This window comes from Gekko japonicus, unplaced genomic scaffold (genome assembly GCF_001447785.1).
Source record: "Gekko japonicus isolate JY-2015 unplaced genomic scaffold, Gekko_japonicus_V1.1 scaffold185, whole genome shotgun sequence".
Lineage (NCBI taxonomy): Eukaryota > Metazoa > Chordata > Lepidosauria > Squamata > Gekkonidae > Gekko > Gekko japonicus.
In genome coordinates this window covers 722,732-741,122 of record NW_015176457.1, presented here as the reverse complement: position 1 = coordinate 741,122, position 18,391 = coordinate 722,732, and the positions used below count along the sequence as shown (strand labels likewise).

Sequence of the window (18,391 nt, the reverse complement as noted above, 5' to 3'; positions counted from 1 at the left end):
TGTTTTGGGCTCCTGGGGAACTTTGAAGTAGCACCAAAGCTTTAAGATCTCTCCAGCTGTCACCTGGAGACTGGCAACAGCTTGTCTGGAGTGTGGGCAGCATGGCATTGTATCTGTCTGAGGTCCCCCTCTTCCTCCTCTATCCTGGAAGTTTCCAACCTGGAGTTGGCAACCCTATGTCCTGGAGTTCCAACCTGGAGTTGGCAACCATCAGCCAACCTTTATCTGCCTTTCTGTCTTTACAAACCCCCCCCACACACACACACACAGCCTCTGCCTAGGGAGCAGCTGACATCATTCTCCTCTCCCAACTGAAAATTCCAACTGCCTTGCGGGGGGGGGTGAGTTTGAGGTGTGGAATGGAGTGTAGTCCAATCAGCTTCCGTATGTAAATGACCTTGGAACGCTGGCCGGGACTGCACAAAGCAGCCAATGAACCCAGCCAGTGTCTTCCGAGTGGCAGTTTTTTCGGCCTAACACTAAAGGGGCCAATTTTAGAATTCTGGCACCCAAAACTCTTTTATAATAAGGGAGAGATTGGTTATACATCGAAGCACAAAGACAGAAAGGCTCTTTCTAGATCCCGTTGTATTGCTTTCACAACGGGCTTTACTGCTAGTTATGAATATAAAACAATAAGCCATTAAAACAAACCCTGGGACATAAAACAATTTCCATTAAACAGACATCAGACTAGAAGCAGACCATAAAACAGCTGGAAAGATAACCCCCCTAATTAAAAGCCCGGGTAAAAAAATACATATTTTGGCCTGGCACCTAAAAGAAAGAAAAGCAGGAGCCAGGCAATCCTCAAGGGGGGGGGGGCATTCTACATGTGCCACCACAGAAAATTTAAAAATACATATTTTGGCCTGGTACCTAAAAGAAAGAAAAGCAGGAGCCATGCAATCCTCAAGGGGGGGGGGAGGGCATTCTACATGTGCCACCACAGAAAATGCCCTCTCTAGCTTCCACCCTCTTCACCTCTGAAATAATACAGAGCAAGGCTTGGGAGACAGATCTGAATTGGTGGGCTGGATAGCATGAGAGAAGAAGTCCTTCAGGTACCCTGGTTCCAAGCCATTTGGCCCTTAAAGTAAGAACCTGAACTTTTACTGGACCAAAAAAAAAATGGATAGTCAGTGCTGATCTTCCAGCACTGGGGTAATACAATCCCTGTAAATCAACCCCTAACAATAGCCTGGCCATCATATTTTGTAGGATTTAAAGTTGCCAGACTTTTTTCAAAGCTAGCTCTATGCAGAGCACATTATAGTAATACAATTTGGATACACTGGTACCTGCAGTCAATATCTTTACAGAATGCTCCCTGACATGGTGCCTGTGGACACCATGGTGCCCGCCAGTACTTTCCTTGGCACCTGCAAAGCTTTTCAGAAACTGGGTGGGGCCACTGTAAGGCACTGCTTGTTATTAGCTTCCCTCATTCAAATGAAAGGGTTTTCCAGTGGAGGATGAGGAATACTGGTAAGCAACTGGATTTTTCTTAGTGTGTGTGTAGTTCCATTCCCCTTTCAAGATTTCTGTCTTCCCAGGAGGTGTAAGGAGGAGGTACGGGTCTGCCTCCAGATTCAGCCATTTTGAGGTGGTACTCGCCACCCTCTCTTAAGATTCCTAAGGTGCCCACAGCCTCAAAAAGGCTGGCAACCCCTGCCCTACATTCACACCAAAATAAACAAAGAATTATTTTAATTGCCCTGACCTGGATAGCCCAGGAAAGCCCAATCTTGTCAGATATTGGAAGCTAAGCAGGGCAAGTAACTGGACAGGAGACCTCCATGGAATACCAGGGCTCAGGATGCAGAGGCAGGCAATAGCAAGCCACCTCTCTGAAACATCCAAACCCCACTAGGGGTTGCCAGAAGTCACCATGACTTCCAGGCATGCAAACATAGAGAAACACCCCCCCAAAAAAAGAATTATTTTAATCATCCTTACCATTTGAGCAGTCAGGACCAGTCCAATTAGGGTCACAAGTGCAGGTGCCACTTTCTTGAAGGTAAGTGCCATGCCCAGAACACTGATCTGGACACATAGTTTTCAGTATTTCACAGTTGTTACCACCCCATCCTGGATTACAGTGGCACTCTCCATGAATACACACACCATGGTTTGAACAGGCTGGGTCTAAACAATCCGCTGAAACAAGAAGACAGTTTTGCATTTATGAACTTCATCATTGCCACCAATGATTTATCCTATCCATGCTGTACACAAGGAAAGTAGCAGGCCTTGGAAGAGCAGAGGATAGGAAGCAGAAGCCTTGAACCTGGTCCATAGATCTTTTTCTTTAAACATAGGTTAACAATGGACAGCAAGTAGATATAGAAACATCACAATGTACCTGTTCAAATCTCCAGGAGGTCAAGAAGACTGGCTGCAATTGTGCACAATAAGATTAGCTAAAACAAGTTATTTTAGGTTGCTGCGTTTTTTTAAATTAAAAGCATCAAATAATGGCATTGGGTTTTTTAAAGCAAAAAGGCAACATAGTATCTACTAAAGGCAAAGAAACTAGAAATCTAGTTCAAAATGGTTTTTCTTCAAAAACATGTTTCCTTACATGGATTTATGCTGTGCCATGCATATGAACATCCCATGCTTGTTATCTTTTCCCTATAACATTCCTTAGTAAAAAAACATTTGAAACAAAATGTTACAAATTTCTGCAACGTCTCCCTTCTAGCAAAATCTTGCAGTTTTAACAGGTGATACAAATTAAATATATGAATACAAATATTTGCAATTATATACATTCCTATCTATCAAAGGAGTTTAGAGGGAGAATCAGAAAAAATCTACATTCCTTAAGCCTTACAGTCAAAGTGAAATTTGAGATCCACTGCTTAATTTTGTTGGTACTATCAAAATATATGCAGAAATACCATTTGAATAATGAAAAACCTATGCTGCACATAAAACTGGGCAACAAACCTCAACACTGGGTAATGAATAATCTCTAACAATATCATAACAGAGTTAAGATTCCAGATGATTTCATTGCTACCTGATAACAAAAGGCACCCTAACCCTTGGCCAACCCTATTAAAAATGAATTAAAGTTGCCAAAGCCAATTTGTGTAAATGTGACTTTCTCAAGAGGAGTCTTGGTGGATTAAGCCCCTGATCTGTTATTCCTGTGTTCTGACAGCTGTGTATGAAACTCAGACTGTTTAGGAAACAAATGAGTTGCATAGTCTCTATCTTTCTTAATTCACTTTAATTTGCTTTAAGTGACGAGATTTAATTTAGCAATTTGACTCAATAAAACATTACACTTAAAGGGTCAATGGTCTGAAAATTTAATTCCAGAAACTTAATTGTATTACTTTGCAGATGCAGATCAATAAAATCTATTTGATTGAGAATAGAAAATTGTACTGAAAAACCAACACAAACAAATTGCACTTTTCAGCCCAGAAGAGTGAACATCAGAAATATGTACATCACTGTAACAAATGATGCACCATTTTACACTGTGATAGGCTTGAATCAGCATGTTTAACTGCAAGGATTGTATAGGAACGTTATTGCTGGTAAAGACTGCAATAAATGCAGTACAGTGGTAACTATGTGAAAAATCCTGAGTCTATCTTCGATGAAAATGTGTCTTTCTCCTTCCTTCCTCACTTATCTTGAAACCAATGAAATAACAAAGCAAGAGACATATTTGCTCATCCAAAAATTAAAGCAGAACAATCCTAGAAATGTTTTTGAAACCCGAAATCAAGCTTGAAAAGTTCAGAATGCCTATGATATGAATATAAAGGAAACAGTTCTGTACAAATAGAATGCGATGGCATCTGAACTTGGTCTTATTTTCAAGGCTTAAAATAGGCAAAACAGTTAAATCCTAAGCAAATGTTTATGTATTTACCTTCCTCACAGTTTTCTCCTTTGTATCCAGAGTTACAGGCACAAGAGCCCATGATGCAAATCCCACGACCCCCACACTGAGGGTCAATGCACTGGGTGGTAGGCACATCACACTCTGTACCTTTCCAACCACTGTAACAGAGACAGCGTCCTTTGGAGTACTGCCCATTTCCACTGCACAATACTGGGCAGGCTGCTGTGAAATAAAACATGACAGAAGACTTAACGCAATCCTTTTCAATCAAGCTTTAGAAGCAAAGGAACATCTAGACAACAAGTTGTACTTCAGTTTCTTTTCCTTGCTGCTTTAGAAACTACTTGTGTTTCTGGCCCTTATTTGTATCGACTAAAGAAAGAATTCAATTTATGTACCTCTTGAACAATCAGGGCCCAGAAACCCAGCAAAACAATGGCATGATCCTGATACACACTCTCCGTTTCCATGGCAATTTCGAGGGCATTCCACCACAGACTCTGAAAGACCAGTAAGAAGAGAAATTCTAATTCACTGCAATCACAGCAGTTTACAAAAATGAGATCTTATTTAAAGCACTTGTCAATGACAGCAAATTAAGACACTTTTTAGAAGTGTGTATGACTGGTTTATTTATTGCCTTTGAGAAAGTAAACAGTGCCTAATTTACCTAAATTATTGGTTGTAGAGTGTTACTACAGTAACCTAAAAAAAGATTTTAATGAAAATATTATAAGCTTTCTTTGTTCATAATAGATCCTAACATTATAACAAGCATCTTGTTTTAGCACCAATAATTCATCTGTTAATATAACTGCATAAAATTAAAATAATTGTTTTGTAAAATATTCAAAATTTTCATAGGAAAAAATATTTTATCTTCATTACTGAATATTCACATTAGTTTTTGCTGAAGAATACTGAGAATATTTTGCTTACCTTTTACAATGGTATTAAAAGACACTTGTTCTGCATTTTTCCCATCATTATAAAAAGCCAGATGCCAGATCCCAGCATCCAAATACTGGATGAAACCTGCTTCGTGAAGACTGACCGACCGGGCCTGCCTGCCTGCTCTCTCTGCTTCAAGAAGGTTGCGCTGTTCCCTTGCAATTAGCCTGCTCCCATCCAAAAGTTCAACAAAATCATACTGAAAAGGGGGAAAAATGGGCAAAAGTATATATAACAATTAAACTTTAAAACTTCCCATTTATTTTATACTCAGCTCTATAGAATGTAGGATTTTAAAATTTCCTAAATAAAGGTGTGAGGCCCAAGTACCTGAAGTATTTTTACATTTAATTCTTTCTGTCAGTTTCTATAATACCCCGCCTACATGCTAACACTCTGACCTGAACACTACTATCACTATATTAATGTGTCAGTATACAATCGCACTGACAACTGTTGGTTAATTTTATAGCTTTTTCTAAAGAAAAACCAATAAGTCAAATTTTACATACAAACTGCAGTGTTAAAAAAGCCATCTAGAGGTAATGGAGTTCACCAACATTGATGGTGCCAAGTAACAACAGTAGAACCAATCCTCCAACAACTCTCTCTAAAACTTCTCATCAGCCATGAAATCCCTGGGTAGAATGATCTAAGTTACAAATACTCAGCCTGACAGACATATTTGCAATTTAAGGAATAATACTGGCCTACTTTAAAGCCTATTACATGGATTAACAAGTTAATGCAGTGTTTCTCAGACTGGGGTCCAGGGACTCTGATGTCCCATGAGGGTATTCCAGGTGGTCTGCAAGTCCTTTGTGGCCAACATGAAACTGGAGCCTTCTCAGTTTTCTCAGAAAAGAAACAGTGAGTTTCTTCTTTAGGAAGGGAGACAGAATCAGCTTAGCCCTCTTTCAAAGAGAGCTGCTGCCACTCACAGTCACCAAGTTTCCAGATCACCTCAGAGCATTAGTCTGAAAATGAGCTGACTGGTCACTGGGAACCAACAGTTCAGCAATAGGGACTCTAATTGTTGGAGTGGCACTATGGAAGTACACCTCTGAGACCTAGAGGAAGGAGTTTGCCACTTTGAAAGAGCTGTCTGGTGCCCTGACCTGGATAGTCCAGGCAAGCTTGATCTCGTTAGATATCGGAAGCTACGCAGGGTCGACTCTGGCAAGTGCTTAAATGGGAGACCTCCTTGAAATACCAGAGGTGGGAGGCAAGGGCAGGCTTTATTCAGCCACCTCTCTGAATATCCTCGAGGCCCCCAGTAGGGGTCAGTCACCAGAGGTCGTCATAACTTCCAGGTGCACACACACTCACGCTTTTATTTTATTTCATTTTTGACCTTTATTGGCATAAAAGATGCTGGTAAATTATAACCAAGAATAAATACAAAGGTCTGATAGATTATAAGAACAGCGACATAAAACTGTTGATTAAAATAGTGACCAATAATACAGATCAAGTTTGTATTTAAATCAATAAAACATCAGAAACGAATAGGCAAAATAAGCATCCAACAATTAAGATACAGTGATGTGTTTGGACTTAATTTTATAAGCTTCTAATAAAATCTGGCAACACATGTAGTAATCTGAGGGTTGACATCTTCTAAAAATTAAATTAAAATATTTTCCTTAACGAAGACACTATACTATGCTGGAGTTATTTAGACAAGAATTGTTTACATTGTAAAGCAAGGAGGGGACACTCTAAAATAATATGGGATAACGAATCAAGAGTACCTAATTCACATGGACAAAACCTATTTGTGAAGGTATTTGCCTAAATCTACCAAAAAGGAATACCGATGGGAACACACCTTCACACCCTCGCACATATGAAAAATACAAAAAAACAAAAACCCCAAACCCAAAAAAGATAAGAGTTGTCTAGTGTGTAGCAGGAGAGCTTGAGGGTCCACAAAGCATTTTAAATAAAACTTGGGTTGGTAAGGTTTGAAAACTGCTGAGCTAATTTACATGGACCTCTTTGAACACTCAAAAAGCATTTTACCAATTCTTATTACCACTGATTGCAATAATTGTGATTAATTATAATTGTAGATTTATATCTCTGGTTTCCATCAATCAAGCAATCTGTTTACATTTATGTGGCCCCATATTCTGCATGCATGCTGTAAAGGCAAACCTACATTTTACATTCTACATTTTTTTGTTATGTAATAAGGAACATTCAACCCAGAGTTTGCTTTTTACATTAAATGTTCATTGGGAAGGTAAACTACTGCTATGTAAAAAATCTGCACTCGTCCCTCATACATTGAATCTCTCTCAATTGAAATTTCAGCCAAGTTTGACCTAACTTTATGAGTGATTCACTCGAGCCAGTTACGGTTATCAGGATTTAAGTGGTTTTTATATACTGATCTGTAGAAGAAGCCCCTGAACAGAATAAAATTGGCAACCCTTTCCGTATGGCGGAACTGAAAGAAGAGAATGCTCCTTTTTTGCTCAGTAAAAACACCTAGCGTTTCTTAATGTTGGCTTGAAAATGTATCTGATCCATTATTGCTCACTATCTTAAAAAGAACAGAGCACAAAACTATCCCTCAGCAAACAGACTAGTACTTAATCTGATTAGCATGGACAAATGTCACTCATTCAGTGATTGGTAAAATGAAATAAGCATTCAACGAAACCTGCAATTGCAATGTTTAACACTTTTTCACAGATTTTCTGCTGATGTAAAATCCAATGTTCTCACTTCTAACCAGTAGATTTTAAAATGAGTAGCTAAGTACGAACCATTCATTTTTTAATATATGGTTACTCACACTTGGTGGTGGAAAGTGCCATTAAGTCACAGCTGTGAGGTTTTCAAGGCAAGAGACATTCAGAGGTGGTTTAGTCATTGTCTGCCTCCATGTCATGACCCTGGTATTCCTTGGAGGTCTTCCATCCAAATACTAGCTAGGAAGCTTAGCTTCCAAGATCTGATGAGATCGGGCTAGGCTGGGCTACCCAAGTCAGGGCTACTCACACTTACAAATCCTTAATTATACTACTGTTTACAAAATTGTGCTGTATATTCTGGTTAGCGTTACGTTAAAGTATAACTTATCAAACAGAAATATAAGGAAGAGGTGCCATAGATTTATAAAGTGAGTATAAAATTAAACCAATAACATTATTTACAAATAACGATGTCATCTTGAATGGGTTTGACATTTAAAGTCAAACTACCCACAGCATAGAAAGAATCCTCACGCTTTTAGAGTTCTAAAACCATGAGACACATACCTGTTAATAAAACAAGCTCACTCATTTTATTCGACCACACAGCGAAATCCATATACATATAGTGAATCCATATACATATAGTGAACTGCTTGAAGCTGTGCAGAGCATGATAGACTAGCACCATAGAGCTTAAAAAAAAAGTGTCTGAAGTACATCCGCTGAAAGCATGTAGCATTAAAATTATCTGAAATAGACCTCCTTCACACAAATCCCTTCACATGGATGTCACCACTGAATGGCTCTACTGCTACAGGTGGACTGTTGGCTGCTACAGGTATTTTTTTTAATGGTATGTACAAAACATTTTAAATGGATTTCATCTGTATGGTTAAGCTACACACAGCGCAGTCCTAAGCAGAGTTACATCTTTCTAGACCCAGTGACTTCAATGGATTTAGAAGGGTGTAACTCTGCTTAGGATATAGTGGATAAATTGGCTCTCTTGCATTTGTTCATCCCCCCCCCCCTTAAGCGAAGTCATTTGTTATTTCTTAAAGTCTCTTTAAATAAACACATTGATTGGCTGGTTGCAATGAAACTGACATTTTAAGAAAGTGTCACAAAGACTTGCAGACTACCATTGATTGTTTCTGAATGGACAGCCACTATCAATTACTTCTGGTTGATTTATTTATGATACCTGAGAAAACAGAGTACTGTGCAGCACAGACTGTTCTGACAGTGGCTGTCATTGTACAATATCTGGGAATATGGGTAAAAAGTCAGGAGAGATGTTTTAAAATTAATTTCTAATGATATCATACCAAAGTGCATTATAGCAACAATGATAGACAGCTGCTTAGTAATGAATGTAACATAAACTAATGTAATGACACTAATGTGTGATTTTGTTTAAATGCAGACCCACATGCATCCCCAAATGTAGTTTTTGGGTCCCAGTCTCCATTAAATCACTGCCCCTATTGGGGGAACGCCTTTTAAAATTGTTGTTAGTGAGAATTGCCAGAGCTGTCATTCTTAGGATTCAGCTCCCTCCTGAATGAATTTGATTTTTGACTGGAGAATGCATTTCTCTTACCTGTAGCACACAAGCATATAACTGCATATGCAAGAACATTAAAGTAAAATTCCACATGCAGCCTTCCATTTTACATGCTGCAGCCGCAGGATGTATATTTTGATCTGTTAATTGCAGAACCAATCACCTTGAGTTCTTTAACCTTCACTAATCAAACTTCCCTTGGCCAATGAAACCTCTGAACCAGTCTGTCTCCTCTCCACACTGTGACAAAACAACATTCACAGGAGCCTTATCATGTTGTGGACTGTAACCTATCTTTATGCAAACCACTTTGGTCCAGAGGGCAGATTTCATTACCCATTCAGGAATTTCAAAGGGCAGGGAGACCAGCTATGCTTAAGCATTTCGTCTGTGGCAGAACTTATGTCCCTACCAACCCAGCAGGTCTGGGACTCACAGGCTTCCAGTCAGACATAAGACATGTGAGAGACAATGATTTATTATTTTTAATTGAAATCCGGAGCAGTAACATAGTTTTAAGATGTAAGTAGATGTTTTTCGCTCTTACTTGAGTATGTGAAGGTGGTAAGCCTTTTCGGCCATACACTCCAATCAATGCATCTTTCTGAAGGGAAATATTGAATTTTAGAAACTGTGGCTGGTCAATGAAAAGTTGTGACCTCCAGAAGATCCCAGGAGGAACCTCTTGTGTTGATCTCCGGCCTATATCAAGTTCTCCAGAATCTATAGTATTGTTTTCTTGTGCAAATCCTCCTAATTTTCCTAGGAGATTAAAAAAAATATGTTAAGAGATCAAACGTTTGTTTCATTCATTCTTTAAATAAGCAGTCAAATATTTAGACTGATTTCAATTGAAACGTTACTTCAGACTCATTCAGAGAATGCTAATGATCTCAGGGAATTTCTTTGTAGAACTAACTCCACAAGGGCAGCTTACACAAATATCTTCAAAGTCAAAATCCCATGACTTCCCTCAGGTATATTTTTAAGGAAAGTGTTGTAGGACATACTTTCATTCTGATCACTCTTAACCTAATTTTTTAATAATAAAGGATGTACCTTGTTAAGTAGGATTAACAATGGTGTTTATTAGTCACTCTAAACACGCAGTATGTTTGCAATTGAAAATTAAGATGAAATGAAGTATACAGCTCTGCAGACAAATGCTTATGTAAACAGCTAGCAAAACAATCAGTGGGACTGATAAGTCCAATTTTATACTACATTAGGTAGTGCAGCATTCATTTACACACCAGGAATGCTCTCTCAAGTATTTTCAAAATGTAGTCAGTGGTCTGAAAAATAATTATATAAAACCTTGTTTATTTAAATGAGTGACGCAACGCGTGAGCATGCATACACACACAAATGGCAAAATTCGGAACAGTGGTTTTATCAGTCCCATTTTAAACTGACTGATAAAGGGGAAAACATCCTATGTTCCTTGGAGGAAAGATAGGATAAAAATCTACAAAATAAACAATTTATTATCTGATTTTCCTGCTTACTTAAATTGAATAGCACATTGTTGGTGAAAAATATAACGAGGTGCTTACAATCAGTTTTGAATTTCCCGGGGTTTATAAACTACATCAGAAAGCTACAATGAGCAGAACCTACGTCTGATTTTCAAATGCCCCCTTTTTCCTAAAGAGCTATAACAACATCCACCAGTGGGAACTTCATGAAGTTTTCTGTATTACTTCTTGATGTCCCCTTGATAAAACATACATACATTGGTATGTGATGGCTGACATACTGCAGACTTCTAAAGATATTGGGTTTGCTCCTGTAATTCACCTCTGCAAAGTGTGGACTCCTGCTCCAGTGAAGGGAGTAATGCTATGAAGGAATTAGTCTTGTTCCAATGTAAGAAGCTTCCTTCCTCCAGAGCAGGATTCCTCACTTAGCAGAAGCATCTGCTATGATCCAACCCATGCAGTCTGGAGGTCAGTCCAAGGTACCACTGTCACCATCAGACCCACTGCTTGTGTCCAAGCATTCCGGAAACTGAGATGGACATAGCAGCATTTCACAGCAGAGAACAAAAGTGTGTCTGTATCTTAAACAAGATGCTGTTTATTCAAGAACATACTGAATAATCAGAAACACATAAAAATAATATTTGAATGCTCCTAGCATTATTGGTTTTTCCTAATATACTAAATGGTTTCTTTAGGTGGAGTGAATGGCTGAGGGCACAAAGTCCGACAACAAAGAAACCACCTGTCTTTTTTCTCTTTTTTTTGCCTTGTGGCTTTTTCATTCTTCTCTCTTTACAGACATGTGTCAGTTCTTGTTCAAACTCATCAGTGTCTGTTCCTACAAGGCTGGTTCCCACTAAGCCAAGTGTGCTTTCGTTTTTTCCCCAAGCATAAAGTACTACACACTGGGAAAAAAATTATCTATACATATGCATCCTGAATTGACTGTGACTGGCCGGGGGGAGGGGGTGTCACAGCAGACAGCTCAGTGGAAACATGAATTCTCAAGCAATGAAAAGGGAATGTGCACTGAAATTTGCAAAGAGGACAATTTTTTCATCACAAGATACTGGCAAAATTAAATATCGGCAACCCACAAAATACAAAAAGTTAGAACTTTCCACTCAACATTCATTTTCTGAAGACCTTGTGAGGCCTAGTAATACACGTGGCCTTTTAAAAGCATTAAAGGTAAGGAGAGTAGTAGTATACTAGTACCTGTTATCTAGTTTTAGATGAAAGCACAAATCCAACAAAATTTTAAATCGGTCTCTATGTGGCAAGTCTGCCAATTCCAGGTTGTGACAACTAGAGAGCAGTCCTAAGCAGGTCTAATAAGAATCCCACTTAGGTCTACTCAGTGGGACTTAATCCCAGGAAAATGTTCTGAGGATGCACTGTTTGCCTCGGAGTGCTGCAGGATTCTTTCAGCCAGGGCTAATGTTGCTGACTTTTTGTACTAGGTAAGGCAGGTCTTTTTCAGAGACCTTTGGAAATAATTTGGCTGCTCTGATTCGACCTAAGACAGGCAGCACAGTCTTTCTGATCTGTGTTCCTGGGGGAGGCAAGAGACTGCACTTATTTTGTAGTGAGGGGAGGCACTCTGTACATGTTCAAAGGTACCTTTTCTTCCCATACTCATCACTGTTGTTTAAAAGAAAATCCTGGGTTAAGCCCTGGTGAGATCTTGGTACAAAGTAATTCTCAAGGAAAATCCTAGAAGGTTGGTCTGTTGCAACAAAGCACACAATGACCTTTGCATTACCTTAAGAACTATTACATTTATTGTAGCATAAATGTTTAAAATCTAAAGTTTATTTCATTAGATTCATGATGTGAATCTTTGAACAACAGATAAAGCTGCACACATGAATATAAACAGGAAAAACTTGGAACAGTGGGGTTAACAGGCCATGAAAACCAAAAACTGTTTTTCATGAATTCATATTGTGCTATTAAGGAAGTAACAGGGGAAAGGGAGAGAACAATTGAACCTTGTTTGAGGTGACGGATACTGAGAAACAGCACTTGTCCTTTCTAGGTGCCTACATGCTCACAGGAAAGAAGTCAGCTGGACCTCTCTTGTAGGGTTGGCCGGCAGTGGGGGGTGAGTGGGAGGGTCGGGGGGGCAGCACCCCAGGAGAATTTTTTTTAAAAAAAATGGCTCATCACTTTCAGGAAGTTCTTATCACAGAGTTCCTGGCAACTCCTAGAGCTACCCAGAAGTTACAAAGGGTAGCTCTAGGAATCACTAGAAACTCTATGGTAAAACTGGAACTTTTTAAAATAGAGTTTCTAGAGATTCTTAGAGCTATCCCTTTATCACTTCTGGGTAGCTGTAAGAACTATTCTGTGTTAAGAACTTCTTTTGAGTACATTTTTCTTTTTTATTTTTCTTCCTCCACCACTTCCACTAGCAGTGGCAACAGCACTTGTGGGTGGGGGAATCCCCATCTCCAACAGGGGCTTGGCAGCCCTACTCTCTTGGGCTCCTGAGGAAAAGGCTCCACCTACTGTATTTCTCAGAGGATCAAATCAAGCTTTCAAAGTCTTTAGAATGCCATATTTTCAAATACAAAACACAAAATGTACGGAAGTAGTCATCTACAAGTTATGACAGATAAAACTGGTTGTGGCTTCTGGATAAATCACATTCTTATATATATGATAAAATTATTGAAATAGTTAATACTACTATATTTTCACTGCTTCCTATCTTTGATACTTGTATGGTTTCATAATTTCATTTCAATATTTACATTTGAAAACATTTCAATAAAATACAGCTAATTAATTATTTGAATCATTAAAATATATTGCAATAAAGCTTGACTATGATAATGCCAAAACTGCATTTGAATATTTATTAGAGCAAATATATATTTACTGTTTATCACATTGCAGTCAATCCAATCTAAGCCCACTGAAACCAATGAGCTTAAACTGGAGGAACTGCATAATGTTGTACTGTTAAAGTTGTAGAAAGTCAGTTCAAAGCTGTGGCAATGTTATTTACCAAATGGATAGACTGATGTTTAAACAAAAAACCAAAAGAATTTAATATAGTTGAACTAATAATACAGAATGAATTCAGTATAATTTACCAAGACATTAAAAGATTAACAGTGATTTCTGCAGAGCACTATCTAATATAATTTCAAGCTTTCGTGGGCAGCTTTAATGACAATATCAAAGAATAAGATTAGATTCCTAGGCAATCAGTAACACAACATTCAATTGCATGACATAACCTTAGATTCATATCTCCCACAGTGAGATATCTGGGATGACACTCTTTAAAAACAACAAATACCTTTTCTTGAGTACTACAGCCATCACAGCTGAACCAATTTTTTTTTAAATCTTCCTTGAAAATATAAAAATCAACAACCTAATTAAGAAGCTGTTTAATTAGAATTAAAAAGTATTTGAATGTTTCACCCATGACATTTATGGAAAAGAATGTTTAGCTTAATTAACACTTAACTGTCACTATACTTCAAGTTCTAATGTATATAACTTCAGCGTATGATCTCTACTATATCAGAAAAAAGAAATGACTTGGAGGATTATTCATTTTGCATTGCTACAAGTTATGGAAAAATAGACAACATCTAGAACATACCAAAATGTTTATTCGCTTTGTGGAGCTGCAAAACATTTGTGCATTTTTGTGGAGGTATGTGGTACCTCATAAACTGCTGCGAATGTCATCAGTGGATCACATTTGTAGCAAAGAGAAATTAACTGGAATTTAACATTAACTACATGTCAGTATTGTTCTTCTCTGCAGTGAAACTAAAATGTCTGCAATTACTTCGTTCTCGCATTCATTTTGATAACAAAAGGAAGCTGCTGGGTACTGTTAATGATTTTGGTTGCTTTGTTTAACACAAATTGGTATATTGCTATGGTTTTGTCTAAAGTGTTACCTGGTGACACATAACAAAAGCCTGAATGCTCCTTTCACAGCTCTGCTGGAGTTTGGTGACAGACCTTTAGGCTTCAGGGATGGACAGAGACAAAACTAGAAGCAGTGGCAGTTCAAACTAGGGGAGACAAAGAACAGTGAGTGGCTAGCTAGTTATCTACAATGGAGACATCATTTGGGTGCAGTTTTTGTCTTTAAAACTTTGATACAGAATGGTTGTACTGCCTGCTTCGAGACAGACTGGAGGAGAGGCGGGGGGGGGGCGTTTGCTCTTAGTGAAGCTGCACCCAATATTCTCACACAACAGCCATCCATTTCAGTTGGCTCAGTTAACAACAATGCACACTCTTCTCTACACAAGTCTTTCCTTATAGTTGTGAATAAACAAATATTACAAAGAGATCACACGTCTCCAATGCTCTCTCTTACCCAAAGGAAACTAACCCTGACTTAATTTGATGTCTCTGGGATAAGCCTTGGGCTTGTGTCTTCCCTCCCTTTCTAGTTTGTGGCAAACTACAGTTTCCCAGTACAGCCAAACTAGTAACTATGAATTATGACTGCCCTGATAATTAAGATTATGAATCACAATTAAGTGAAGGCTTGCACTTCTGGCTTGCAGGGAAAACAAAGTTTATTAGTGCAGATGTAATACTAAATAGCGAACTGGGGATGGAGGGGGAAATGTAGCAAGCACAAAAAGAAGAGACGGGAATGCATATTACGGGCTTTTTAAGGTGGCACCTAACCACAGATATGTCTGAACCGGGCCTCCATAGCACTAATTCTAAACATCTCCTAGCATGTGAACCTGTGGGTGTGTGTGGCTTCCATTGTGGATACCTCACAATGGTCAAGGGCAAACTTCAACCTCATACTGAAAATGCTACTTAAGTTCAAACCTCTTAAGACTGTGAACCAGTGAATTACATTATATAAGGGAAAATGTACGTATGCAGTATTCTGAATGAACCCCATGGAATTTAAAAATGAATGTAAGATTACCTGTTGAAGGTTAATATATGAAAGAGAGAGCACAAATACCATTGCAGTGTCTCAAGTAGACTCCATGCTATTCACAATGTGATTCATCATAGGGGGGAAATCACAAAAAATTAGAGAGTAGTGTTTAGACAATTCTTTTACATGTACAAATTTTGTGGCATGCAGTCCTTACTGAGTAATTACTATGATTGGTTTCTGCCTTGCCGCTAATCTTTGTTTGGTAACAACTCAAAAAGCTGTTTGTGAACTCATGGTATAAGTTGATTCATGTACTGTACTGTACTGAGTTGAGCCAGAGCACAACCAAATCAGAATGAAAATGTTTGAATTGCAAATCAAATAAAAATCAACGCTGCCAACAGAAAATCATTGAGCCATTTTTTAAATACTTCAGTAACTGGCATGGTCAGCTACCAGCCAGCAGGGAGACCATAACTGATGAGAGACAAAAGGCCAAACACTCACCACTGTAGCTGCAAGCCGAGTCATCAGCCAGATATTTTCTGCATCACTTACAACCACAGCACAGGTACTGTGGTAAGTTAAACAGTACCAGGAACATTGTGCACTGAATGTGAGGAGGAACTAAATGTGAAGAGGTGTGTGTTGGCAGGTCTGGCTAACCACTGGGTCAGTGGAGATGATGTACTGTCCCCCCCCCTCCAGTCGGAATAACGAGACAGACAACAGTTTGGAGTAAACAAGGGCCACTTTATTAACTATTTAACACAACATTGCAGCAAGGGACCAGCTAAGCGAGCACGGAACAGGCAAGGCAGGTGTCACTCCCTTGACCAACCTCCTTGCCCTTTTCTCAGGCGGGTCACCCAGCTCCGGTCTTGAGCCATCAGTCTGGCTTGCGACCGGCAGCCCAGCAAACTGGTCACCACCTAGGAGCGCCTACCCCTGAAGCCTGACAACTTGCAGAGAGGAGCATACCCTACGAGGTTCCCAGAGGAGGTGATCACCATTCCCCACCCTGGACCTGAAAATCCGAAGGCAGTTCCTGATGACCCCGTTCCCTAATGGGGAAAATGCCATAAGGTGCTCACCGGTTCCGGTTTCTTGCCCGCACCAACTTGCCACAGCCAAGACCAAGCCTCTGCTTTGGTCTTTGCTCCCACTAAACGGCCAAGGCTGAGCTAATTCTGTGCCAGGCGGGCTGCCCTCTTGTTGAGAGGGACACAGCCGCCACCGTAAACTGGTGCTGCAGCTGCAACGTGCTCCGAGGGATGGCCCAGTCTCTGTCGCTGCCGCCGCGCTCGCTGCACTGCCGGTTAAAAATCCTGGGCTGCACTGAGCTGCGCTGACACTCTGCCACGATTGGCCCCGCTGCGATTCGTACTACCGCGCTGTTCCCGGGCTGCTCTGAGCCGATCACTGCCGCTGGGCCCCTCAGCCTCTTTGCTGCCGCCGTTAAGTAAAGCCCCCAAAGCAAGCAGCAAAGATTACTGACCCAGTGCGATTCCCAACTGACAGAGCGGGAGCGGAGCCTGGCGGTTTAGCCGAGGCAGCTCCGCCCACCCCGCCCACGTCATGATGCTGCTCATTGTCATGACTACTGTTGCTGCCCTGGCTCCACCAGGGTGACAAAACAGCCTCCGGACCTCATCGGCTTTGCTGGGAGGCCGGAAACTCCATTCTACTAGAGGGACTGGCAGTATTGGCATCTAGCTACCATTTTGGTTAAAAATTCTTAGAGTAACAAAATCTAAATCACACATAGTTTATGCATTTTTCCTCATCTTGTTATATGTTTGCATCTTTAGGGGCAGTGTTCCAATAACGAGTGCCATCAAATTAATTTATTTACTTTATTTATATCCTACCTTTCCCCCCATTGGAGACCCAAAGCAGCTTACGTAGTTCTCCTCTCCTCCATCTTATCCTCACAACAACCCTATGAGGTAGGTTAGGCTGAGAGTGTGTGATTGGCCCAAGGTCACCCAGCAAGCTTCCACGGTGGAGAGGGGACTCAAACCCAGATCCCATAGTTCCTAGTCCAACGTTTTAACCACAGTGCCACATTGGCTCTAAGTAAATGGTGACTTAAATGGAATAGACTGGAAAAGGACAATTATTATGACTTAATTCTACATCTTACAATAAGGAAATAATAGCGGTATGAATGTAACATCTCTTTTTCTGACACATGCCAAATATGTCGATAGTGCTACTGGAAATGAAGTTTTATAGAAAAGTTTGCATCAGTTAGTAATACTTGAAGGATGTGGCAGCCACAGCTGCTGATGCAGTTATATATATATATATTCATTAAATGCACAATAGCTCCCTTTCCCTCCTCCCTGCTCTGTGCTATAAGTAGGAAGCCACCCACATAAAGACAGAGATAATGGATACTAAAGTGCAAGACACAGATTTGAGGCACAAGGAATTGAGAGGAGGGAAAAGGCTGCGTTCTCTTAGACAGGATGTCTGAAAGATGGCAGAAAGGGGAAATTGAGCCATATCATTTCTATAATTTTGAACTGTGATGGACAGAAAAGGATTCCGTCAGCAACCACAATGATGCAAAGGTCAGATGTTCTTTGTGCAAGGGAAAATGGGTTTTAAAAAATTGGTACAGCAAATACAGTATTCATCAACCATTTAAATCAGGTTTTCCATTCAAAAACTATTGATTTTAAAGCCTCTGTTAGCCAAAAGTGCACAGACTCTTTAAGATTTAGAAAATCTGAAAGGGCAACATCAGAAAAAGTCAATAGAATATAATCCCTTGATGTGGTTTGTGTTTTAAAAGCTCCTACAACAAAATTAATATAGTATTTGACTTTTATATATTGCCTGGAAGAGGCAGACTCAATATAATATCCTGATACAACTCTGAAAAAAGATAAACATACTGTACATGAG

General features: G+C 39.6%; 1 protein-coding gene across 1 annotated transcript in view; it reads right to left on the bottom strand.

Annotated features, from left to right (window-relative positions):
- The window catches only part of TENM3 (teneurin transmembrane protein 3), a 477,022-nt gene that overhangs the window by 136,190 nt on the left and 322,441 nt on the right, over positions 1-18,391 (bottom strand). Inside the window, exons 6-10 of the mRNA XM_015426968.1 lie at positions 9,645-9,859; positions 4,811-5,021; positions 4,270-4,371; positions 3,899-4,093; positions 1,960-2,160 (exon numbers count right to left, since the gene is read on the bottom strand). Of these exons, the coding sequence (XP_015282454.1) occupies positions 1,960-2,160; positions 3,899-4,093; positions 4,270-4,371; positions 4,811-5,021; positions 9,645-9,859 (924 nt within the window). The remainder of the gene's footprint in view (positions 1-1,959; positions 2,161-3,898; positions 4,094-4,269; positions 4,372-4,810; positions 5,022-9,644; positions 9,860-18,391) is intronic.